General features: G+C 38.8%; 1 protein-coding gene across 1 annotated transcript in view; it reads left to right on the plus strand.

The window, feature by feature from the left end:
* The first annotated feature begins 536 nt into the window (after positions 1 to 536).
* The window catches only part of XPR1 (xenotropic and polytropic retrovirus receptor 1), a 208,152-nt gene continuing 181,960 nt past the window's right edge, over positions 537 to 26,728 (plus strand). Inside the window, exon 1 of the mRNA XM_019976614.2 lies at positions 537 to 784. Within this exon, the coding sequence (XP_019832173.1) occupies positions 716 to 784 (69 nt within the window). The 5' untranslated portion in view covers positions 537 to 715. The remainder of the gene's footprint in view (positions 785 to 26,728) is intronic.

Here is a 26,728-nt window from a genome sequence, read left to right on the forward strand (position 1 = left end):
GTATCCCCCGGACTAGATAATTACATTGAAATTCAGAAGCAGCATGTAATTTTTGGCACTGATGTCTTTAATTAAATTCAATAAGCATTTATTGAGCACCTAGAGAGTGTAAAATAGGGTTCCTTGAAATACATTTGGCCCTGAAGTATTTAGTCTGTTCTAGTTACTCAATTTGGATTAATGTCGATCCATCTTTCAGGGCTTTATGAAGAATAAATATTAAAATGGAAAAACATTTGCACAAATCTTTGCAAATATAAACGTATTGTGTGGATTATTGGTGCTACAGTATTAATACTAATTGCAATAACAACACTGTTGCTTCCCAGGCAGGCGGTAGCGAGCAGCTGTAAGGCCAACAGAAGCCAGACGGAAGAGGTCAGGGGAGGTGCCTTCAGCACGTCCGGCCCAGAAGGGGCGGAGCCTTAAGGAACATACCCAAATCCTGCCCCTTACTCCGCCCTTTTCGTCTGGGCGCGTAGGCGGTTACCATGGCGATGACGTATAGAGGGCGGGGCGGGGCGGGGCTATGGAGAGGAGGAGGAAGATGGCGGGAGGGCGGCTCTGAGGAGACCTCGGCGGCGGCGGAGGAGGAGAGAAGCGCAGTGCCGCGCCGCGCCGGGGCCCATGTGGGGAGGAGTCGGAGTCGCTGTTGCCGCCGCCGCCGCCGCCTGTAACTGCTGGACCCGAGTAGGAGTGAAGGGGAGACGGCAGGATGAAGTTCGCCGAGCACCTCTCCGCGCACATCACTCCCGAGTGGAGGAAGCAATATATCCAGTATGAGGTACCGGCGGCGGCCGAGGAGTGGGAGGACTTGGAGGGGCCACCATCTCGCAAGTCCCGACCTCCACCGCCGCCTTCCGCTCTTGCTGCTTCCCCCGTGCCCGAGCGGACTTTGACCCGGTGCGACGGGGAGCCACTGCGGCATCCTAGCCGCGGCCGGCCCCCTCCGGGCCCCGCTGACCTTCCCCTCCCCCGCAGCCCCGTTGCAGCCGGGGTAACGGATATGCAGGCTGCGGGCTGCGGGCCGGGAGGGACTGCACAGCCGGCCGGGGCTGAGGAATGGTGGTGGGAGGGCGAGCCGCAGGTAGCGGAGTCGGGGTGTGAGGGTAGCCCGGGGTACAGCGGTTCCGCGCTAATCCCTTCCTCTTCCCGCTCACCCTGACCTCTGGTCCCCACCCTGGGCGAGCGCCCCCTCTCCAAGGTTAGGTCTTGTTTCTTTCGGCTCACCTCTCCCCGAGGAATCTTCTTCCTAGATTAGCCCCTCCGGTGATTTCCTTCAATTCACAGAGCCCTTCTTCAGCTTTCCCCCACTTGCCCACTGTTGACAAAGGCTTTGTAACAGGGTCGAAACTTGATTTAAATGTGTATCACACGTGCGGTGGTTACAGTAGGCAAACATCGTAATCAACTGTTTTGTTTTGATAATAAGACGGTGACTCGTGTTTTCACTGATTTCATGAAGTATATAAAGTAATCATATCTTTGGTTTTGGCTCTTCGGTTTTGGAATGGAGTGAAGGGGAAGAGGAAGAAAGAAAGAGAAGGGAATTATTAACATTTTCAGGTTTTCTTTCCTAAAATTTTTGTTAGCTAGGGAGAAAAGTACTATCTTGTAAACAATGTACTTTTAAAACATTCCTGTGTATTACAGAAATCATGGCCCTCCTCACCCTTAATTTCTGTGATAACAGCTCCTGGACGGTATTTAATAGAGATAGTGATAAGGAACCATACGTTAATGAAAGGAAAAGTAGAGATAATGAGCCCATTTATGTATTCAGAAGCCAAGATACCTGAAGGGTTTTAAGCTTTGCAATAGGTTATTCTCAGTGGCTGGCAGTTCAGCTCCTGGATAGAGAGACTTAATCTGTAACCTCCAGTAATTCACATCTGTGTTGTGTGCAGGAACAAAGAGTATAAAATCAATATGAACACAAATATGCTAGCTAGATTTTATGAATTAAGATATTTTGGTCTCTTTTTCATTTCTATTTTAAGTTCATTGAAAGGATGTTTAAGTTTATTTATTCATGTAACAGTTGTAACAATTGAAGAAGGAAAGGAAAGAGACATATAAGTAGGTTAAACAGAACCTTGAAGATTGTAAAATAAATTCACCTGGTAACATACAGTATTTCATTATTGCCAGAAATGAAAGGCCTAGAGTTGTTAATGCTTTCTTTCACTTAATTTTCTTATAGTGTTTTGTGACTACGTTTTGTAAGAATGAAATAAGGGACAAGCTTTTCAGCCCGTAGAGCTCTTGATTTATTGTTTCTAATAACATTTGGTCAGTTTTAAAACCTTGGCTAGAGTCCAGATGATGGTTTTTATTGAAAGGAGGGTATTGGTCTTTCATCTTTCTAGTAGTAATTTTCAGCACCACTGCCAGTTCTTCATAGAACAGGGCATCCTGAAGCAACATCCTATATAGTATGGAATGCTTCATTTGGGGAGAAGTAATAGTGATTGGTTGTATGCTGTGATTCATTTTAAGTATTACAGCTCTTAACTGTTTCATAGAATTGTATTAATTTGGAATACAATTTTTAGGGCTGGAAAGAGAAGCGTAAGACTTAAAGATGCAATTACCTCTTGATTTATAATATCAGCTTTGTGGCTGGAGTCATTCTGGTACTCAATTCACATACTGCATTTGGACACTAACTAGTCCTAGATGGTTTACTTTAAGTTGGTCAGAGAGGAACACATTTCATATGTATGACTGTGTTATTTTTTCCTAGGCCAATTAAAAATTATTTTTTAAAAAATTCATTAATTGTAGATTATTAAAATTTTATTCTACAGAGTCCTTACTTTGTGACTTGGATCTTGCGTAAGCTCTTTATTTGGTAGGCAAAATTAATAAGGAGTACTTTTCTTTTTGAATTGGAGCCATTTTTTATATGGTTGGGATCTGTGTGTTGTATATTGTTGCTCAAGAGCTAGTGTTGTTCCTTTAAAAATAAAGAGGCATAAATAAGAATCTTTAGAGGAATTTGGCAGCTTAGAAACTTCGGGGAAAAAAGAATATCGTGAAAGATGTGAGCATTTGCTTGAGAGAAGAACCTTTTCATATGGCAGTAAAATGTAGTTTCTCACATGTGAAGATGATGCTCTTGAAATACTGTTAGCAGAACAGACACTTGGATTTGTTTTTCAAGTACTGGTGATGAAATTTTGGTATATTACCCATGATTTCTAGTGTAGGCTGCTTTCTACTGCTGTGAACTGTTATGAACTGTTCAGCTATTTTGGTTTTCATGTCATTTTGCTGCATTAAATTTTACTTGAAACATCAGACCATTAGAAGCTGAAAATGTTATTTTACCTCTGTGATTGTATGTATTATTGTGTACACACAGTCATACAGTAAGTGCTAATTCTTGTATATGTTTGTCATGAAGCCATGGGGATAGGCTTTTTGCCTTTCCAGGCTTCTGTCCTCTTTCATAAAGTAAGAATATAGGGTTAGAGCTTTTTAAGGTCCATTGTAGTTCATAGGTTTTTGATTTAACTTTTAATGGGTTTCATTTTTTGGACTGTTAAAATTAGTGTTAGTGATCCATCAATATCCTGAAAATGATCAGTTTCTAATTTAAAAATGAATTGTGGAGTTCATAGACTCAATCTTCATAGATGGAATAATAAAGCATAAAAGAATAGAGCAACATGGAGAAGTCATACAAAGAAAATTGGTTTGATTCATTTGTGAATAGTTTTTACAAAGAATAAAACACAAATGGAAAGAGGCTATCCCTGTTTCCAGTAATCTATTTGAGTATAAATCTTGGCATGTAATGCAGAACATCAATAAAAAATTTTCAAGAGCACTTTTTAAAATTTAGAATCAGTGATTGCATACTTTAGAGCTCTGTAATTGATTAATCAAAATTAATTTAGACCAGTTTCCGCCAGACTAGTATGACTATGTTAATATTTTACAGAATATTAGCAAAAGAAGCAAATATATTTGGTGCCTTTGGCTGCTGACTTGTGTTTTCTTCCCTAGGGTCCTGTGCTGCTTTGGTTTCTCAGGAACCAGGAATGGTTTTGTCCGTGTACACTGTAATTTTGTAATGTACTAAAATAATGAAGAATCTAAATTTCAGCATTTTAGAGTTAAAAGGGGATTGACGGATTATCTGTCTCCTTGGTTTTTTCAGACGAAGAAATTAAGGTCCAAAAAGGTTAAATTACATGTCCAGTATCGTATATAGTCTCTTGAGCACAGAGGTGTAAGCATTGAGAGTCAGATCACCCTGACTGTGTGACCCTGATGAAATCACTTCCTCTTCTGGGCTTTAGGTTCTTCATCTGTAAAGTGAGAGAACTGGACTTGATTTCTAGGCTTACAACCCTCTAAGGACCCATGTAGCTCCAAATTTCTGTACATTTTTATGGTTTCATTATGCTTGATATATGAAGATGATAGAACTTAAAGTATTACTATTAAAAGCATTCTTTTAAATTAATAATCTCTTTTCAAAAAAATTTGATGATTATCTTAATCTGTGAATGGAAGACTGACCCAATGAAACTTTTATTGAACTCAAATAAAAAGTGATGGTAGTAGTTTTAATTTTTTTTGTTGCAAGATTTGGAAAGGATTCTACATAATCTGCATATCCCTTTTTTCAAGTGTAAGGAAACACCATAACATTATTGTGATTTTCATTTATAGAACTCTCCCATGAGAACACTTGTGTTGCAGGCTTCAATTTCCCAAAGGAATTATGTTGATTAGTTAGGGTTAACTTGCCTTGCTGGAACTTGTTTGAAATTTCCAGTTTGGCCACCCGATGGGGCACAAACCACACTTTTCCTTTCAGGCACTTCTGCAAATGAAAGTACAGTATAGTATATTTAAAATAACATTTGTAAATGAGTATAGCAAAAAGATGCCTGGTACTTACAAATGTTTCTTAAGTGAGTGAATTGTTGTATAAGATAGGAACCTATTACTGTTATTTTCATTGTTTAATAAAGTATGTTAGGGTGAGTGTCCTGGAAAGATTATACTTGTCTATCCATCCCTGAAGGTTGATTTTGGATCAGTTTTTGGGTGAAGGCCCATACCATAAGAACATAGAATCTTACTTGACCTGGGGTGATCATGGAAAATCATTCCTGGCTTCAAATTCAGTCCTAACCTGAAAAGCATTTGAGAGACTGATTAAGTTGTGCTGGCTAGGGGTTTCAAGTATATTTGCATCATAGCCCCAAAGGAGTGTATTCAACGCTCCCATGAAGACAGAGAAGGTAGTTTTAGAAGTGTTACTTATGTTCATTTTTATGTGTAAGACAGGAAGAAATGAAATTTTACTAACATTGAATAAATACGTTGATGAGATGACCTCATTTGAGGAGGTAGTCTGAACGAGAGTCAAGAATTGCTAATAGTTTTCTCACTTGTTTGTTCACTTTCAGCAAATAGCAGTTCAGTTTATGGTTGCTTATAGTTAGATGAATTTATGGATATTACCTAATTTTGACTAAACTAACCCATATAAAATGGATGTGAATTAAAAAGACTCCTGTAAAGAAGCCAGTAATGCGAGTACACGTGAACAACAAGAAAATGGCAGAGCTGACAGTTCTACTTCTAGTACTAGCTTTTTGTCAGCCAAATTACAGAAAAAACAACGCTACTTTAATAGACCTAACAAGCTTGCCAAAAAGTTTCAAAATAATTAAAATAATTCTTCAAAATAAGATTTTAACATCCTTTGTCATCCATAGTGAACTTCACCCTAAATATATGTTATGTATTAGAGTATTCTGCATTGGAAGGTCAGTTTTCCAGCTTGTAGCCATTATCATTAACTGAATCTTGAAGTTTGAATTAGGCCTTTGAAATACTAAAAACTAGGATTTTAAAAAGCAATGAAACTTTTCTGTTAGATTGTTCTTTAAAAGTATTGTTACTGATAATTTCTTAAGAGAGATTAAAAATATTTTTGTATTATTCACAAGTGAAAGTTTAAATTAGTTTATTATTGTCTCATCTTTTAAAACTTCCATTTAAAAATTCTGTGTTTTATAAGGTACACAGTTGTATAAGGAGATAATTTATAAATAAATGTACATATATTGGAGGTGCATGGTAAACTTTTTAAAAATAGTAACGTAACAAAAAAAGTTTGGAAGATTTTGCTCAAGTTGTACAGCTTAACTGGAGGTAGTTTGTGGGTTGCTTGGTATTTATTTAATTGGCCTTTGGGAGATTGTCAGAATTCACTAGGGGTCTTGCCTGGTTGTATTTTTGTTTTCAGGTCTTCCCCTTACCTAGTAAATGCTAAAAGAAGTCAAGTAGACAATGCTCATGAACAAATGCCTAAAAAAATTATTTATTCATTCAACACATATTTATAAGGGCTCTATTATGAGCTATAATGCTGATAGCTTTGTCATTAAATTCTCTTTTATCTTAGAAAAAACCAAAAACCAATTTTTTGTGTGTATGTGTTTGATTTTATATTTCAGTCATATTTCCAGCACATATTTCAACATAGTGCTTTCAAAACTTAAAATGGTGTAGAAAAGGAAGATTGTAGATTGAAGACTTGGAACATGGTTGTAAATTTGGATCACTATGTAAATAATATAGAAGAATTCTCCCTGGCTTTTCAAACTTTTTATATGTTATACACCTTTAAATTTAATTGTTTATAGAAGGAAATTTGCTTACCTGTTTCTTCCTATCACTACGCAGGTGTGGTATCTGTGGTATCAGAAAAGTCTTAAAAAGTTATTTATTATAGATCACGGGAAAGTTTAATTAACTTGCTGTAAGCATAACTTGCAATTTTCATATTATGTGTAATGAGAGGGACAGTGTGATGATTAAGAAAACATAGTCATCTCTTATTGAAGATGACCTGCAGAATTTAGAAAGACTGTAGACCATAAATAAGGAGATGTAAGTCCTTAGAACTAGTTCTGTCACTGAATATTCACAGATAATTAGTGAACAAGTCATTTACTTGAAGATTGAAGGCCTGAAATATAATCATACAGGAAAATGAGAGGCTTTTAGATTATTGTGTGAATTACTTATTTAGACTAAATTGGTAAAGTTGTAATTCATGGAGTAACCCATGTGCTTTGTGAGCTTTTTCTATACCTTAGAGAAGTAATTCTTTAACTTTTTGGTCTTGGTACCATTTGAAACTCTTAAAAATTGTTAAAAAGATTCCAATATCTATTGATAATACTCTATATTTGAAATTAAAACTCAGAGATGTGTGAAACACAGAGTATACAAGCACACCTTCAACTAGGCTTCAGGGACGTGACGTCACATTTCATGTGGCCTTTGGGAACTTCCACCGTGTACTCGTGAAAGAATGAGTGAAAAAAGCACATGAAGTTGTGGTATTGCAGTGGATAATGGGGTCCTGCTGCTCGCTGCTCAAAAACCAATAAAGAGGCCAGGTTGGTGGAAAGAAAAGTTTGCTTTATTTTGGATGTCAGCAACAGCGGTGGGGGTGGGGTGGAGTGGGAGGAGTGGGGAGATGACACACTTATCCAAAGACCAATACCTGCCCCACTTCTTCTAGAATAAATGGACGAGAGTTTTTGTAGGCTTAGGGAGGGAGCTACAGGCAGAAACAGCGCAGTCAGCTCTGACCGTCGTCTTGAAATTGATTATCGGTGGTCTGACCAGCGTCATTTCATATATTTTAAGTACAGATAGTCTGCAGTCCCATGGTCGGTTTGTTCCCATTTCCTTGAGGCCAGTTCTCAGAATTTTGGCAGCTTATGTCATGGCTACAGTCTGGTCATCATGTAGTTAACTTTTCCTACGTGGTAGGGGTCTTAGTATCTGTAAGACAGCTCACAGGATATGGCTCAGACTATTCCATATCCCTTGAGAAGGGACTAAAGGTCTTTGACTATACTTTATAATGACTGGTGGTGATGGTTTAGTCGCTCAGTCACGTCTGACTCTTGCGACCCCATGGACTGTAGGGGTCCTCTGTCCATGGGATTCTCCAGGCATGAATACTGGAGTGGGTTGCTGTTTCCTTATCTAAAATAAAGCTGCATGCTAAATTGCTTCAGTCTTGTCCAACTCTTTGCAACTCTGTGGACTGTAGCCTACCAGGCTCCTATGTCCATGGGGATTCTCCAGGCAAGTGTACTGGAATGGGTTGCCGTGCCGTCCTCCAAGGGATCATCCCGACACAGGGGTCAAACTTGTGTCTTCTTATGCCTCCCACATTGGCAGGCAGGTTCTTTACCACTAGCTCCACTTAGGAAACTTCAAAATTTAACATGGATTCAATGAAAGTGAAAGTGGCTCAGTCGCGTCTGACTCTTTGTGACCCCCATGGACTATATAGTCCATGGAATTCTCCAGGCCAGAATACTGGAGTGGGTAGCCATTCCCTGTCCAGGGGATCTTCCCCAACACAGAGATTGAACCCAGGTCTCCCGCATTGCAGGCAGATTCTTTCCCAGCATTTTCTCACTTCTCTGATCAAACTTAATCTTTGACTAAAGTTTTTCCACAGGTAAAAGGCAGGTTGAGGACGGCACGGGGGGAGGAGGGGGGGGTGGGGGGTGGGGCAAAAGATAGTAGGGTACTGCTCCATTTCAGTATTATTATGAAAATAGTTTTGATCTTCTGGGTTCCCTGAGAGAGTTTCTAAGAGTTGCTGCCTTTGAACACACAACTCCTTTCAGAACATTTGGAGATTACCTGAGAAAAAGCTCTCTAGTCTTAGGAAGCACATAAGAAGATAAAGAGAATCCCATGAATGAGAATTCTCTGGTATATCCCCATGCACAGAATGATAGAGAAAAGAAAGTTGTCTTCTCTGGGATTCCCACTTCCAATCTCTATTCCTTGAATTGAATTAGTGGAAATGTGCTCTTTTTGTCATTAAGGAGAAAGGAATTAGCATTTATTGACCAGTTAGGAACCAGGTGTCAGCAGCTTTGTTACCTCATCTAATCTTCACAACAGTTTTGTGAGATAGATTTTTTTTTCTTTTTAACTTATTTTTTTACTGAAGGATAATTGCTTTACAGAAAGTTTTGTAATTTACAGAGAGTTTTGTAAATTACAGAGAGTTTTGTTGTTTTCTGTCAGACCTCAACATGAATCAGCTATAGGTATATATATATCTCTTCCTGTTGAACCTCTCTCCCATCTCCCTCCCCATCCCACCCGTCTAGGTCGATACAGAGCCCCTATTTGAGTTTCCTGAGCCATACAACAAATTCCTGTTGGCTAAGATAAGATATTTTTTTGGGCTCCAGAATCACTGCAGATGGTGACTGCGGCCATGAAATTAAAAGACTCTTACTCCTTGGAAGAAATGTTGTGATCAACCTAGACAGCGTATTAAAAAGCAGAGACATTGCTTTGCCAACAAAGGTCCATCTAGTCAAGGCTATGGTTTTTCCAGTAGTCATGTATAGATGTGAGAGTTGGACTATGAAGAAAGCTGAGCACCAAAGAATTGATGCTTTTGAACTGTGATGTTGGAGAAGATTCTTGAGAGTCCCTTGGACTGCAAGGAGATCCAACCAGTCCATCCTAAAGGAAATCAATCCTGAATATTCACTGGAAGGACTGACACTGAAGCTGAAACTCCAATACTTTGGCCACCTGCTGCCAAGAGCTGACTCATTTGAAAAGACCCTGATGCTGGGAAAGATTGAAGGCAGGAGGAGAAGGGGACGACAGAGGATGAGATGGTTGGATGGCATCACCGACTCAATGGAAACGAGTTTGAGTAAACTCCAGGAGTTGGTGATGGACAGGGAGGCCTGGTGTGCTGCGGTTCATGGGGTTGCAAGGAGTCGGACGCGACTGAGCGACTGAACTGAACTGGAGATAGATGATTTATTATCTTCATTTTACTGATGAGGAAACTCAGGCTTAGAGAGACTAACCAACTTGTTCATGGCCATACACTTACTAAGTAGTAGAGACAGAATTTGAAATAAAATCTGTCATACTTGGGAGCTCTTGCCTTTATATGGGAATTGTAAATAGCAGTGGTGCTAACAGGGGCGGTAACAACAGCTGTTATTTTTTGAGTGCTTACTTTGTCAGTCACTATGGCATTACTTTAAAAATATCTCTTTATAGCAAGCTGTGTAGGTAGGTTTTTATGTTCGCTCTGTTTGTAGACTGGGAACCTGAGTCTTAGAGCCATTCAGTAACTGATTATGTTGAAACTGCTAATTGTGGTTAGCAGATATGAGATTGAAAGAGCCCCTGCTCTTAATTCCTACATCCTGCTGGTTTATGAAAAATAAATAACTCCATCCATTTATGCATATATATGTTTAGGCACAGTCTCCAGCACCTGCTGAAGTAATGGCTGGTCTACTTTTAGTCCTAGGTCTTAGTTCTGCATGGTTTGGAGGTAGTAGAATGTGGTCTGGAGGTTAGAGTTCACCTCTATTAATTTATTTTTTTCTCAAGATTATCAGTGTAACTCTTATGAGGTAGGCGCTGTTAAACAGAGGAACTTATAAAGATGAGCCATAGGAAAAAGATAATGAGATATAGTGATAAGTGTAAAAGGAGGAAGATAAAGAAGAGTGAGCATAGCTGTTGCTATGCCACAGTTGTGGCTTTTTGCTTTTAAAGCATTTCATAGATCATGGAAGGAGAAGGCAATGGCACCCCACTCCAGTACTCTTGCCTGGAAAATCCCATGGACGGAGGAGCCTGGTAGGTTGCAGTCCACGGGGTCACCAAGAGTCAGACATGACTGAGCGACTTCACTTTCACTTTTCATTTTCATGCATTGGAGGAGGAAATGGCAACCCACTCCAGTGTTCTTGCCTGGAGAATCCCAGGGACGGGGGAGCCTGGTGGGCTGCTGTCTGTGGGATTGCACAGAGTCGGACACGACTGAAGTGACTTAGCAGCAGCAGCAGCAGCAGCATAGATCATGGAACGTCAGACCTGTAAGGAATTTCAGAGATTATTTAGTCCAATTCCCTTTTTTACTTGAGTGGGAAATGAAGTCCAGAGAGATTGTGATTCAAGGACACGTAGCTTGGTTAGTGGCAGAGTTAACTCAATCACTCTGATTCATTTTATTGTTTAACTATTTTGCATCATGTACTTGTATGTCAATAATGCATGGAGAGAACAAACTCTGAAGCCATACTGCCTAGGTTCATATTCCAGCTGCACAATTTACTAACTGAGTGACCTCAGGCAAGGCATTCTATTAATTCCTCTCTGTTGTTCAGTTTCCTCATTTGTAAAATGGGGACAGTAATAGTAGTTACAGGACTTCTGTGAGGAATTTATGAGTTAAAATATGAAAAGTGCTAATATAATGCCTATATTTGCTATTAAAATTATTTCTACTACAGAGTTCAGTGGTATTAGTTAAGGCTAGGTTAGCAGTATCTTTGTGAGGAAAACTGAGCCTCAAATTTTGTCCCTCTGGGCTTGTTCAGTTCAGGTTTTTGGAAAATGTCTCTATTGATTTTAGATATTATTCCTTTTACCTGTGAATTTATATTAATAAATTGTCCTTTTTATATATAGTAAGAAATTCAGGTGGGAGCAATCATATGGTTTTGAAAGAAATTTGTTCTCCTTGGTTACTTGTAACTTGTATTCATTTCGGTTATAGACTGTGCCTGCATATTTTTGTTTTTTCAATTGGGGTGACATTTACATGTGCGCTCTTAAGTATGTCTGAACAACTTAAGTGTATAGCTTAAATTCAAAATCCTTTGAATTTTTAGTGGCTATCTAATTGTAGTTTGTTTCAGTTTTCTAATGAAAATTTAATTTTTTAATACTAGAATTGGTTTTAGAGTTGAAAAAGACCTTCTCAAGTCCTCTGTTTCACAGATGAATAAATTGAGGGCAGGAAGGCCAAAATATATGTTTGGTCAGCCTCACAACTAGCTGATAGCAGAGCCTGGAATTAAAATACTGACCTCTTGCTCACTGGTATACCTTACTGAGGCTTATCACTGCTATATAAACATTTCTTTACTTTTAATTTTAAAAATTCATTTTCTTTGTAAGAGACCATATGAATTTAAATGTTCTTGTTAATTATTACTTACTCAGCATTAATACATTTATGTGAATCTGATCCTTTAGTTCACAGTAACAACCTCAAATCGTTCTTGTGTGTGTCAGTTAAAAGACTAGATAAATAAGAGGCTCAAATTTAAAAATATTGTTTACTCAATTACAACCATTGCCCCATTTAGGTAGAAAACTATTTTAGGTGAGGAGATAGGACTGAGAAATTACGGTTAAGGCTTGAGGAGTTAGGTAGAGATGAGAGGAGGACTCAGGAAAGTTGAAGAATCTTTTGGGCATTTCTCTGTAGCATACCTGAATGTTAACACAGGTTACATGTTACCTCCACATGAACAGCACCTCCCTCTCTACCCCCTGTCTCTTATAACATACTGCCAAGCTGAAGTCAGGGCATATCTGACTAGAGAAGATTAGAATATATAATATTAATCTACTAACTATTCATGATGTCCCCTTCCTCTTTTGAAAAAATAATAAAGTGACAACGATGATAATAACAACAGCTGATGTTCACTGAGTGTCTGTTGTATCAGGTGTTTTATGTTTATCCGCACCCTCTAAGGTAGGTTTTGTTATCCTGTTTTAAGAAGTCACTGAATCTTAGATTGAGTAGATTGCCCAAGGTCACATAGCTGGTGAATGGTAAAACCAGAGTTCAAACACAGGTATGTCTTATTTTACAGCCTGGATTCTTTTTTTTTTTTTTGGTTTTAATTTTATTTTAATTTTAAACTTTACATAATTGTATTAGTTTTGCCAAACATCAAAATGAATCCACCACAGGTATACATGTGTTCCCCATCCTGAACCCTCCTCCCTCCTCCCTCCCCATACCATCCCTCTGGGTCGTCCCAGTGCACCAGCCCCAAGCATCCAGTATCGTGCATCGAACCTGGACTGGCAACTCGTTTCTTACATGATATTTTACATGTTACAATGTCATTCTCCCAAATCTTCCCACCCTCTCCCTCTCCCACAGAGTTCATAAGACTGTTCTATACATCAGTGTCTCTTTTGCTGTCTCATACACAGGGTTATTGTTACCATCTTTCTAAATTCCATATATATGCGTTAGAATACTGTATTTATGTTTTTCCTTCTGGCTTACTTCACTCTGTATAATAGGCTCCAGTTTCATCCACCTCATTAGAACTGATTCAAATGTATTCTTTTTAATGGCTGAGTAATACTCCATTGTGTATATGTACCACAGCTTTCTTATCCATTCATCTGCTGATGGACATCTAGGTTGCTTCCATGTCTTGGCTATTATAAACAGTGCTGCGATGAACATTGGGGTACACGTGTCTCTTTCCCTTCTGGTTTCCTCAGTGTGTATGCCCAGCAGTGGGGTTGCTGGATCATAAGGCAGTTCTATTTCCAGTTTTTTAAGGAATCTCCACACTGTTCTCCATAGTGGCTGTACTAGTTTGCATTCCCACCAACAGTGTAAGAGGGTTCCCTTTTCTCCACACCCTCTCCAGCATTTATTATTTGTAGACTTTTGGATCGCAGCCATTCTGACTGGTGTGAAATGGTACCTCATAGTGGTTTTGATTTGCATTTCTCTGATAATGAGTGATGTTGAGCATCTTTTCATGTGTTTGTTAGCCATCTGTATGTCTTTTTTGGAGAAATGTCTATTTAGTTCTTTGGCCCATTTTTTGATTGGGTCGTTTATTTTTCTGGAGTTGAGCTGTAGGAGTTGCTTGTATATTTTTGAGATTAGTTGTTTGTCGGTTGCTTCATTTGCTATTATTTTCTCCCATTCTGAAGGCTGTCTTTTCACCTTGCTAATAGTTTCCTTTGATGTGCAGAAGCTTTTAAGGTTAATTAGGTCCCATTTGTTTATTTTTGCTTTTATTTCCAATATTCTGGGAGGTGGGTCATAGAGGATCCTGCTGTGATGTATGTCGGAGAGTGTTTTGCCTATGTTCTCCTCTAGGAGTTTTATAGTTTCTGGTCTTACGTTTAGATCTTTAATCCAGTTTGAGTTTATTTTTGTGTATGGTGTTAGAAAGTGGTCCAGTTTCATTCTTTTACAAGTGGTTGACCAGATTTCCCAGCACCACTTGTTAAAGAGATTGTCTTTAATCCATTGTATATTCTTGCCTCCTTTGTCGAAGATAAGGTGTCCATATGTGCGTGGATTTATCTCTGGGCTTTCTATTTTATTCCATTGATCAATATTTCTGTCTTTGTGCCAGTACCATACTGTCTTGATAACTGTGGCTTTGTAGTAGAGCCTGAAGTCAGGTAGGTTGATTCCTCCAGTTCCATTCTTCTTTCTCAAGATCGCTTTGGCTATTCGAGGTTTTTTGTATTTCCATACAAATTGTGAAATTATTTTTTCTAGCTCTGTGAAGAATACTGTTGGTAGCTTGATAGGGATTGCATTGAATCTATAAATTGCTTTGGGTAGTATACTCATTTTCACTATATTGATTCTTCCAATCCATGAACATGGTATATTTCTCCATCTATTAGTGTCCTCTTTGATTTCTTTCACCAGTGTTTTATAGTTTTCTATATATAGGTCTTTAGTTTCTTTAGGTAGATATATTCCTAAGTATTTTATTCTTTCTGTTGCAATGGTGAATGGAATTGTTTCCTTAATTTCTCTCTCTGTTTTCTCATTATTAGTGTATAGGAATGCAAGGGATTTCTGTGTGTTGATTTTATATCCTGCAACTTTACTGTAGTCATTGATTATTTCTAGTAATTTTCTGGTGGACTCTTTAGGGTTTTCTATGTAGAGGATCATGTCATCTGCAAATAGTGAGAGTTTTACTTCTTCTTTTCCAATTTGGATTCCTTTTATTTCTTTTTCTGCTCTGATTGCTGTGGCCAAAACTTCCAAAACTATGTTGAATAGTAATCGTGAAAGTGGGCACCCTTGTCTTGTTCCTGACTTTAGAGGAAATGCTTTCTATTTTTCACCATTGAGGATAATGTTTGCAGTGGGTTTGTCATATATAGCTTTTATTATGTTGAGGTATGTTCCTTCTATTCCTGCTTTCTGGAGAGTTTTTATCATAAATGGATGTTGAATTTTGTCAAAGGCTTTCTCTGCATCTATTGAGATAATCATATGGTTTTTATTTTTCAATTTGTTAATGTGGTGTATTACATTGATTGATTTGCGGATATTGAAGAATCCTTGCATCCCTGGAATAAAGCCCACTTGATCATGGTGTATGATCTTTTTAATGTGTTGTTGGATTCTGATTGCTAGAATTTTGTTAAGGATTTTTGCATCTATGTTCATCAGTGATATTGGCCTGTAGTTTTCTTTTTTTGTGGGATCTTTGTCAGGTTTTGGTATTAGGGTGATGGTGGCCTCATAGAATGAGTTTGGAAGTTTACCTTCCTCTGCAATCTTCTGGAAGAGTTTGAGCAGGAGAGGTGTTAGCTCTTCTCTAAATTTTTGGTAGAATTCAGTACAGCCTGGATTCTTAACATGAGGCTACATGGTCAGGATCTCGCAAGGGGCTGGTGGTGTAAAAATAGGTACGCGCCTGTCCTAAAGGAGCTTGTAACTTGGTTGGTCTTCTAATCGTAGTATATTGTGATTATGTTACAGAGGAATGGCCGATTGATTTGCTATGGAGAATCAAAGGTATTTATCTTGAAAGCTTTCACAGAAGTACTAGAGGTTCAGTAGGGTTTGTTGCCATGGTGAAGAGGGACAGGACACTGAGGGCGTTCTAGGCAGATAGAGTAATACTGAACGAAGGCACAGATAGGTGCAAGTATGCAAGCATATTAGTGAAATCTGGTTTAGTAGGTACGTTGGAGGGCTGATAGTGTGATTCATACTGAGCTTTGAATACCATGTCGAGGACTTTAAATGTTTCCTGGTTGTGAACCACTAAGGATTTTAAAGAGACTTGGGGATAGGGATCAATGCAAAGTGAGAATGTAGTTTAGATCCTGGAGATGCAGTGGGGAGACCAAGACCAAAAAATGAAAACCAAATAGTATAGCCAAAAATAGTGAGAGCTTGAATTTACTACCTCATTTAATCAGTTTTCCCACACTTTAGCATCTAAAATCAAGATACATCTCGTAATTAATTATCATAGATTAATTGGCAGACTTTTTCATTCTTAGAAGCACATAAAGTAATGGTGTATATTACTACTAAAGGGATCTTAGATTTGATGAAATAATGATAGTAATAATATATAATATTTACTGAAAGCTGGCTGTGTGTCAGGCAGAGTCGTACGTACATGTTAGCATCCAGCATCTGGTAGTGTCTGGCATATTTAGAAACTTAAAAACAACAGCAAAATAGAATGTAACTGAAAGACTATGGGATCTGCCTGAGATGTCATTAAGGGATAAGAAAGAGATTTAGGAGAGCATCATTGAAGGCAGTCAGTGGAGAAAACAGGAAAAGCTCATGTTTATCCCCTATAGAGCGTGACTAGAGCTCTGGAAATGAGTTACTTTGGTATCAATTAGGAGAAGTTGGTCTTATTCTTTTAGTTTTGTTTATTCAGTGAAATGGGATCATTGATGACAAAATTGAGATGATAGTCTTTCTCCTGTTTTTTAAATATTTGTATCATAGCAGGTAACAAAAGTATTGATAAGCAGGTGAGTCACCACCTCTAATCATGTAGTTCAAACATCTTTTGATTAAATCTTCCTTTTTGAGTAGAATAAGCTTATTTGAAATATTGGTATTTCAAATTATGCTGCCATTAGTTATTTGCTAAAGAGGATTGCAAGATTTTTTTTTTTTCTAGGATTCGTTTGCTTAGTATCATGGACTTTCAAAAATTCAGTTCTTGATAGATTCAGAAATTAGAAAGTGAATTGATTTAGAGACCACTGAAATTGAAATTGTGATAACCCTGTTGTTGTAATTGTAATTTAATTGTAATTGTAATAACCCTGTTGGGCAAGTCATGTAGCCTTTCTGTGCCACAATTCTCTTATCCTTAAACTGGAAATAATAATACGTTTTACTTTTGGAGGATCATGTGAAATGAAATGAATCAATAATTGGAAAACAGGACAGGAGGTTTAATAGTTACTACACACAGTAAGTATTAGCCATTATTACATATCTATCCTTAGTGGTTTGAGTCTAACAGTTGAGCAGCATCTTGATTTGTTTACTGTTGACACAATTGGGGGAAGGGGTCAGTGAAACTGTAACTAGGAAAGGACAACTTAGACTGTTTATTCAATTATTGAACAAATGGAAGTTGAAAGAATTTTACCTTTTTAAAAAAGGCTATGGGAGTATCAGACCACCTGACCTGCCTCTTGAGAAACCTCTATGCAGGTCAGGAAGCAACAGTTAGAACTGGACATGGAACAACAGACTGGTTCCAAATAGGAAAAGGAGTATGTGAAGGCTGTATATTGTCACCCTGCTTATTTAACTTATATGCAGAGTACATCATGAGAAACACTGGACTGGATAGAATCAAGATTCTAGCTGGGAGAAATATCAATAACCTCAGATATGCAGATGACACCACCCTTATGGCAGAAAGTGAAGAAGAACTAAAAAGCCTCTTGATAAAAGTGAAAGAGGAGAGTGAAAAAGTTGGCTTAAAGCTCAACATTCAGAAAACTAAGATCATGGCATCTGGTCCCATCACTTCATGGCAAATAGATGGGGAAACAGTGGCTGATTTTATTTTTCTGGGCTCCAAAATCACTGCAGATGGTGATTGCAGCCATGAAATTAAAAGACACTTACTCCTTGGAAGGAAAGTTATGACCAACCTAGACAGCATATTAAAAAGCAGAGACATTACTTCGTCAACAAAGGTCCGTCTAGTCAAGGCTATGGTTTTTCCAGTAGTCTTACATGGATGTTGGACTATAAAGAAAGCTGAGCACCGAAGAATTGATACCTTTGAATGGTGGCATTGGAGAAGACTCTTGAGAGTCCCTTGGACTGCAAGGAGATCCAACCAGTCCATCCTAAAAGAAATCAGTCCTGAACATTCATTGGAAGAACTGATGCTGAAGCTGAAACTCCCAATACTTTGGTTACCTGCTACCAAGAGCTGACTCATTTGAAAAGACCCTGATGCTGAGTAAGATTGAAGGCAGGAGGAGAAGGGGATGACAGAGGATGAGATGGCTAGATGGCATCACCGACTCAATGGACATGAGTTTGGGTGGACTCCGGGAGTTGGTGATGGACAGGGAGCCTGGTGTGCTGCAGTTCATGGGGTTGCAAAGAGTTGGACATGACGGAGTGACGGAATTGAACTGAACTGAGTATTTCATAGAACATAAAGTTTGTTACACTTGCTGATGGTTATTGATGAAACAAAAAAAGATTGTACATTTTTGAAAATTTTTTGGCTTTTGGTAGAGGTGAAAAACTGGGAAGAAAATTGGTCACTTTTTCCTTTTTCTTTTGCATTTTTGTTGTAAGCCTTATTAAAATTTCCGACTTGATTGGTAAGTGTAATGTATTAGAGAAGAAAGTGTTTTAGGGAAGGAAATTACTATCAAGTGCAGAATTTTGGCATTCCTTCTTGACCTTTCTTCTATTTTAGAGACAGTGTTATTTAATATGATAGGTTTTATGTTAGGAAAATTTATGAGACCATTGTTTAACCAACTTTATGTTTAAAAAATTTAAACAACATGATATCAATAATCAACAATAATAATTAAGTGCATATATTGTGAACTTGCCTTGTTAAACACAGAATATCCTACTAAAGTATCATCCCCCTTCCAAGTTACTTAATTGCAAACATACACAATATTTTAGTAATTAGATCTTTTTTTCTCATTAGTATTTGAAATTAAATAAAAATATTATTGGTTAAGATAAAATAATACTTTTAAACTTTTGTTTTGGCCGTGCCATGCGGCATGCGGGACCTTAGTTCCCCATTCAGGGATCAAACCCGTGCCGCCTGCATTGGGAATACAGAGTCTTAACCATTGGACTGCTAGGGAAGTTCCTATTAGACATTTTTAAACGTATCACTTTCCTTTTGCTTAGCACAGTGATTTATGTAGGTGGTTTAATATTTATGCTTTAAATAACAGAGGTTGGGTGGCTAGCCAGATATAGAGGTTGAAGGAGGGAAGAATTTAATACAATGGTTTAAACGTAAGGAAAGTGGTAGAGACTAGCTACTTTCAGATCAGATCAGATCAGTCGCTCAGTCGTGTCCGACTCTTTGCGACCCCATGAATCGCAGCACGCCAGGCCTCCCTGTCCATCACCAACTCCCAGAGTTCACTCAGACTCACGTCCATCGAGTCAGTGATGCCATCCAGCCATCTCATCCTCTGTCGTCCCCTTCTCCTCCTGCCCCCAATCCCTCCCAGCATCAGAGTCTTTTCCAATGAGTCAATTCTTCGCATGAGGTGCCCAAAGTACTGGAGTTTCAGCTTCAGCATCAGTCCTTCCAGTGAACACCCAGGACTGATCTCCTTCAGAATGGACTGGTTGGATCTCCTTGCAGTCCAAGGGACTCTCAAGAGTCTTCTCCAACACCACAGTTCGAAAGCATCGATTCTTCTGCGTTCAGCCTTCTTCACAGTCCAACTCTCACATCCATACATGACCACAGGAAAAACCATAGCCTTGACTAGACAAACCTTTGTTGGCAAAGGAATGTCTCTGCTTTTGAATATGCTATCTAGGTTGGTCATAACTTTCCTTCCAAGGAGTAAGCGTCTTTTAATTTCATGGCTGCAGTCACCATCTGCAATGATTTTGGAGCCCAGAAAAATAAAGTCTGACATCTATTTCCCCATCTATTTCCCATGAAGTGGTGGGACCAGATGCCATGATCTTCGTTTTCTGAATGTTGAGCTTTAAGCCAACTTTTTCACTCTCCACTTTCACTTTCATCAAGAGGCTTTTTAGTTCCTCTTCACTTTCTGCCATAAGAGTGGCGTCATCTGCATATCTGAGGTTATTGATATTTCTCCCGGCAATCTTGATTCCAGCTTGTGTTTCTTCCAGCCCAGCGTTTCTCATGATGTACTCTGCATATAAGTTAAATAAACAGGGTGACAATATACAGCCTTGACGTACTCCTTTTCCTATTTGGAACCAGTCCGTTGTTCCATGTCCAGTTCTAACTGTTGCTTCCTGACCTGCATACAAATTTCTCAAGAGGCAGATCAGGTGGTCTGGTATTCCCATCTCTTTCAGAATTTTCCACAGTTTATTGTGATCCACACAGTCAAAGGCTTTGGCATAGTCAATAAAGCAGAAATAGATGTTTTTCTGGAACTCTCTTGCTTTTTCCATGATCCAGCTAGCTACTTCAGGAGGTGGTAAATTCATGCTGATTTCATTTGTGAAATATCTATATGTAGAGATAACTACTAGCTGGAATTTGAAAAATTATATCAAAAGATAAGACATTATAATTGAGATAGTAGTTAAAAATTAAGTCACTAGTGGAAAGTATGTAACACAGAAAAATAGAGACAGGAAATCTTGGAAAATAAGTTGTCATAGGAGTTAAGGGAGTAAAGGGTAAATGGACTATCAGCAGTGACATGCTTTTTGTAGACAGGTTAATGAGAATGAGGATTAAGGTAGGCCTTTGGATATGACAAAATTCTGAACACAGATTTTCTTCTGCTAACTTTATTCCAAGTTTGAAGAGGTTAAAAGTCATTTAGACAACATATCTGTACTTTTCGTTTGAGAAATTTGTCTATTAACAAGAGTGATGAAAATGGGATGGAACCTTTAGGAATGAGTAGGATAAAGTAAAAAATTCTTTGAAAGATATGTGGGGTCCATTCATCTTGAAGGCAATAGAGAAGATAGCTTTAATTTTATCTAAATTTTTTGCTTTAATTGCATTTCCCTCATTTATTGGCTGTGGCCTTTTAAACAGTTATTTTATTTCTCTGGACCTCAGTTTTCTTGGTGCAAAATGAGGATAATATTTACCTTTCAAGATTATTATGAGAATTAGATATAATAATACATGAAAGGGCTTCCCAGGTGGCATGGTGGTAAAGAATCTGCCTGCCAAGCAGGAGATGTGGGTTTGATCCTTGGGTTGGGAGGATCCCCTGGAGAAGAAAATGGCAGCCCACTGAGGTATCCTTGGCAGGGTGATCCCATAGACAGAAGAGCCTTGTAGGCTACAGTCCATGGGATCGCAAAGAGTCAGACATGACTTAGTGACTAAAGAGCAACAGTATATGAAATTGCCAGCAAGGACCTGATCTATAGAAGATACTTTTCAATAATGTATAGCTGTTAATTTCTATCATTAAAAATAAGCCATGCTGCTGCTGCTGCTGCTGCTAAGTAGCTTCAGTCGTGTCTTACTCTGTGCGACCCCAGAGACAGCAGCCCACCAGGCTCCCCCGTCCCTGGGATTCTCCAGGCAAGACACTGGAGTGGGTTGCCATTTCCTTCTCCAATGCATGAAAGTGAAAAGTGAAAGTGAAGTCATTCAGTCGTGTCCGACTCCCAGCAACCCCATGGACTTCAGCCTACCAGGCTCCTCCGTCCATGGGATCTTCCAGGCAAGAGTACTGGAGTGCGGTGCCATCGCCTTCTTTTTATTAATTTATTCAGTAGATATTTATTTTAGGGTGTTGGTACTCAGTCTTTTAGTATACCAATACCCTCTTTCAATGTCATGAAATTCCTTGGAAACTAAATGATGATAGCTGGTAGTATTGAAATTGGAGCTGTGAACTGGTCTTGGACTCATGGATTAGAAACCGTTTTTATGAAGTGTATAGGTGTATTGCAGAACCTTTGGGTTCCTTTTTTGTTTTCTTTCAGATAAACTAGCAAACTGTTGGTAAGAACAGAGTGGGAATTTTATGTTGCCATACTGTTATATTTGGACAAAACAATGTTTTATCAACCTGTGTAAACCTTATATATTAAAGAGGACTGGAAGTCAAACACACTAGGAACTTTTCTTGTGGCTAGTAAATGAAAGAGGTTTGAATTTTGTGTGGCAATTAACAAAAATAATGAAAATTCGGACAAAAGAAATGACTTTGCATTTTGGTGTTTCATGAAACTAGAAATGCTATAAAATAATTAAATATAAATAACATAGTTAACACTTTAAAAATTAACTGATGTGCTGATTTTGGATATTTAGGCTTTATGTTACAAAGTCTGTGCAGTTTACAAACATATTTTGACTTTTACTGTGCTAGATGCTATGCCCCGTAAGAACTTAAGTGAGATTACTCTCTGCCCTTAGAGAATTTACAACTGTTACCACTGTAAATGTAAGAATGAGCCATATAGGTTTAATTAGTTATAAAAGAACATTTGTTATCAGCTGCATGTTACTGTCAGAACAGGATCCTTAGGTAAGGAAGACGCTGATTTAATCTGTCAGATTTATTCTGTCCCAGCCCAGAAATGCAGCTATATGATTTCTCAAGGGCATTCAGTGTAAGTTAAATTACAGTATTGGTGGCTGTGACTTACGGGAATGCAGTTTTGCTTGTTATTGCTAAATAAATCACTTCTTGAAATTGTCATAGTCTTCCTTTCCATAGTTTTTGTGTCTTTATGTAATTATAAATTTTAGGTACTTTGATCAAGACAAGCCAAAGATGTTGGTTATGATCTAATAACATTACATTCTGTGATATAAAAATATTTTTCAAATATAGCCTCATGTATTAAATATCTGTTACTCTGTAACAAACTACCTAAAACTACTGAAACAATAAGAAACATTTATTATCTTTCTGTGTGTAAAGAGTTTGGAAGCAGCTTAACTGGGTGATTCTGGCTCAGGATATTTTGTGAGGTTGTGGTCAAGATGTCAGTCAGGGCTGCAGCCATCTCAAGGCTTGCCGGGGACTGGATCCGATTCTAGAATAGCTCACTCACGTGGTTCACAAATTTGTGCTGACTTTTTTTAGGAGGTCTCAGTTCCTTACCGCTTGGATCTCTCCATAGGGGTGCTTCAGTTTCTTCATGACTGGCTTTTTCTAGAGTGGGGAATCGAAGAAAGAGCAAGGTGAATGCTGCAGTGCCTTTTATGACCTAACCGTGGGAGTAGTATTCTGTCATGTATGCAGTATTCCATTGGCTGCACGCTCGTGCATGCATGCTCAGTTGTGTCAGTCGTGTCCAACTCTTTGCAACCCCATGGACTGTAGCCCACCAGGCTCCTCTGTCCAAGGGGATTCTCCAGGCAAGAATACTGAAGTGGGTAGCCATTCCCTTTTCCAGAGGATCTTCCTGACCCAGGGATCAAATCTGCAGCTCCCATGGCTCCTGCATTGCAGGCAGATTCTTTACCGCTGAGCCAATGGAGAAGCCCCGTTGGCTATACAGGTCAGTCCTATTTAGTATGGAAGGGGATTGCACAAGAGTGTTACTACCAGGAGTTAGGAATCATTGGAGGCTATTTCAGAGGCTAGTTACTACATCTGACATAAAAATCTAATGATGTAGAAAAGTGTTGGAAATAAAAAGGAGAGTATCAGAAAATTGAGAGGCCAAAATTAGAGGTAAATTTTAGAAAATAACATTTCACTCCAAATAATGGGTAACATGTCTTTTTCTCAAAGAAACATGGATTAAAGAATGAGCAGTAAGAGTCCATTGAAATAGTTTAGGTGAGAGGATGGGAGAGAATGAAGTAAAAGAGGGGGTGGTGGCATTGACTGAATAAGATTACTAAACTTAGGAGTGCAAAGGAAGAGCATAAAAAAATGTTAACCCCCTAGGACAAGGATTTTTCTTTTCCTCATAGTATATCCCAGGTGCCTAAAACAGGCCTGGCATGTAGCAGATACACAAGTATTTACTGAAGGAGTGAGACAATAATTAAGATTGTTAATCTGTGTGATGTGGTTACTGGCAGTGACATTAACAGAAATAAAGACATGAAAAGTGTAGGCTTTGGGAAGAAAATGAATTTTAGACATTTTGTATATGTGTTAGCAGACATGTGGCTGAGGATTTAGATTAGGGAGATACCTACATAGAAATAGTAAAAACCATGTCAGTGGATATTACAGTATGTTAGGGAGGAAATGTATAAATACAGATATAGCAGGACCTACTCCAAATTGGTTCTTCCTATTATAAATTACATATATTTTATACATTTAACAAATTCATTAATACTTTAATGTTGTGACAACTTTTGTATATTGAATTGCCTTTTACCGATGGTGCTCAGTTAAGTCATGTCTCTTTGCAACCCCATAGATGGGATTTTCCAGGCAATACTGAAATGGTTGCCGTTTTCTTCTCCAGTTTGCTGATGGGATACATTTAAATTCCATGAAAATTGAGCCATGGGTAATGCTTCTAATATACTATAGGTGCCTAATAAACTATAGGATTGTTAAGCATATATGAGAATACATTAATTTTAAATTTTATTATATTAGATTATAAAGATTTCTATTTTTTTTTAACTTTACAGATTATTTCTATCATCAAAAACAGAGTTCAGTTAGTTTATTTGTATTTGGGGATAGAAATAAAGGTAAATTAGATAGTCATTCTTTGTACAGGACTCTTGAGAATGCCCAGTGCCCTCTTCTGAGTTTTATAATTTGATTTATAGAACTGTTCCTAGCACTTTAGTATCAGGAAAATATGACTGATTTCTGGATAGTGAGACAAACCAGGTCAAATGTAACTGACTTGCACATTATTCACAGACTACTCAGTATTTCTGGTGAAGAGATTAAAAGGGGAATATAGGGAATTTCATTCTGTCAGATCTCTCCACCATGACCCGCCCATCTTGGGTTGCCCCACGGGCATGGCTTAGTTTAATTGAGTTAGACAAGGCTGTGGTCCTAGTGTAATAAGATTGACTAGTTTTCTGTGAGTATGGTTTCAGTGTGTCTGCCCTTTGATGCCCTCTTGCAACACCTACCATCTTACTTGGGTTTCTCTTACCTTGGGCATGGGGTATCTCTTCACGGCTGCTCCAGCAAAGCGCAGCCGCTGCTCCTTACCTTGGACGAGGGGTATCTCCTCACTGCCGCCCTTCCTGACCTTCAACGTGGGATAGCTCCTCTAGGCCCTCCTGCGCCTGCGCAGCCACGGCTCCTTGGACGTGGGGTTGGTCCTCCCGGCTGGATCATGAAAAAGGCAAGAGAGTTCCAGAAAAACATCTATTTCTGCTTTATTGACTATGCCAAAGCCTTTGACTGTGTGGATCACAATAAACTGTGGAAAATTCTGAAAGAGATGGGAATACCAGACCACCTGATCCACCTCTAGAGAAATTTGTATGCAGGTCAGGATGCAACAGTTAGAACTGGACATGGAACAACGGACTGGTTCCAAATAGGAAAAGGAGTACGTCAAGGCTGTATATTGTCACACACATTTAACTTATATGCAGAGTACATCATGAGAAACGCTGGGCTGGAAGAAACACAAGCTGGAATCAAGATTGCCGGGAGAAATATCAATAACCTCAGATATGCAGATGACACCACCCTTACGGCAAAAAGTGAAGAGGAACCAAAAAGCCTCTTGATAAAAGTGAAAGAGGAGAGTGAAAAAGTTGGCTTAAAGCTCAACATTCAGAAAACGAAGATCATGGCATCCAGTCCCATCACTTCATGGGAAATAGATGGGGAAACATTGGAAACAGTGTCAGACTTTATTTTTCTGGGCTCCAAAATCACTGCAGATGGTGACTGCAGCCATGAAATTAAAAGACGCTTACTCCTTGGAAGGAAAGTTATGACCAACCTAGATTGCATATTCAAAAGCAGAGACATTCCTTTGCCAACAAAGGTTTGTCTAGTCAAGGCTATGGTTTTTCCTGTGGTCATGTATGGATGTGAGAGTTGGACTGTGAAGAAGGCTGAGCGCAGAAGAATAGATGCTTTTGAACTGTGGTGTTGGAGAAGACTCTTGAGAGTCCCTTGGACTGCAAGGAGATCCAACCAGTCCATTCTGAAGGAGATCAGCCCTGGGATTTCTTTGGAAGGAAAGATGCTAAAGCTGAAACTCCAGTACTTTGGGCACCTCATGCGAAGAATTGACTCATTGGAAAAGTCTCTGATGCTGGGAGGGATTGGGGGCAGGAGGAGAAGGGGACGACAGAGGATGAGATGGCTGGATGGCATCACTGACTCGATGGACGTGAGTCTGGGTGAACTCCGGGAGTTGGTGATGGACAGGGAGGCCTGGCGTGCTGCGATTCATGGGGTCACAAAGAGTCGGCCACGACTGATCAACTGAACTGAACTGAACTGATGGGGGATTTCCTGGTAGTTGAGTGGTTAAGAATCCACCTTCCAATGCAGGGGACGTGGATTCAATCCCTGGTCGGGCAACTAAAATCTCATATGCCACGGGGCAACTAAGCCCACATGCTGCAATGAAGAGCTCCTGTGGCCATAAATAAGTGATAAAAAGAAAGGGAATACAAAAAGAAGATAAGAGATAATTGGAGAGTGTTTCTGGGGTGTGTAGGTCAGGCATAGTGTACATATTTTTAAGTATATATCAAAATTATAGTCAGTGCCATTTGAAAAAATCTTATGTAAATTTTATTGAATTATTAAGCTCTGTTAACAGGGATAATGCTTCCTTTAAAGGTTTATAACAAATATTCCTTGCCCTTTCTCTTCAAATGCCTGTGTTTATTTTATTGTTCATTAATCCAGTAATTGGATTCCAGTGTGCTTGCTTTGGATGTTGAAGCATATGTGAAAAATATAAATT

This window comes from Bos indicus, chromosome 16, assembly GCF_029378745.1.
Source record: "Bos indicus isolate NIAB-ARS_2022 breed Sahiwal x Tharparkar chromosome 16, NIAB-ARS_B.indTharparkar_mat_pri_1.0, whole genome shotgun sequence".
In the NCBI taxonomy this organism is placed as follows: Eukaryota; Metazoa; Chordata; class Mammalia; order Artiodactyla; family Bovidae; genus Bos; species Bos indicus.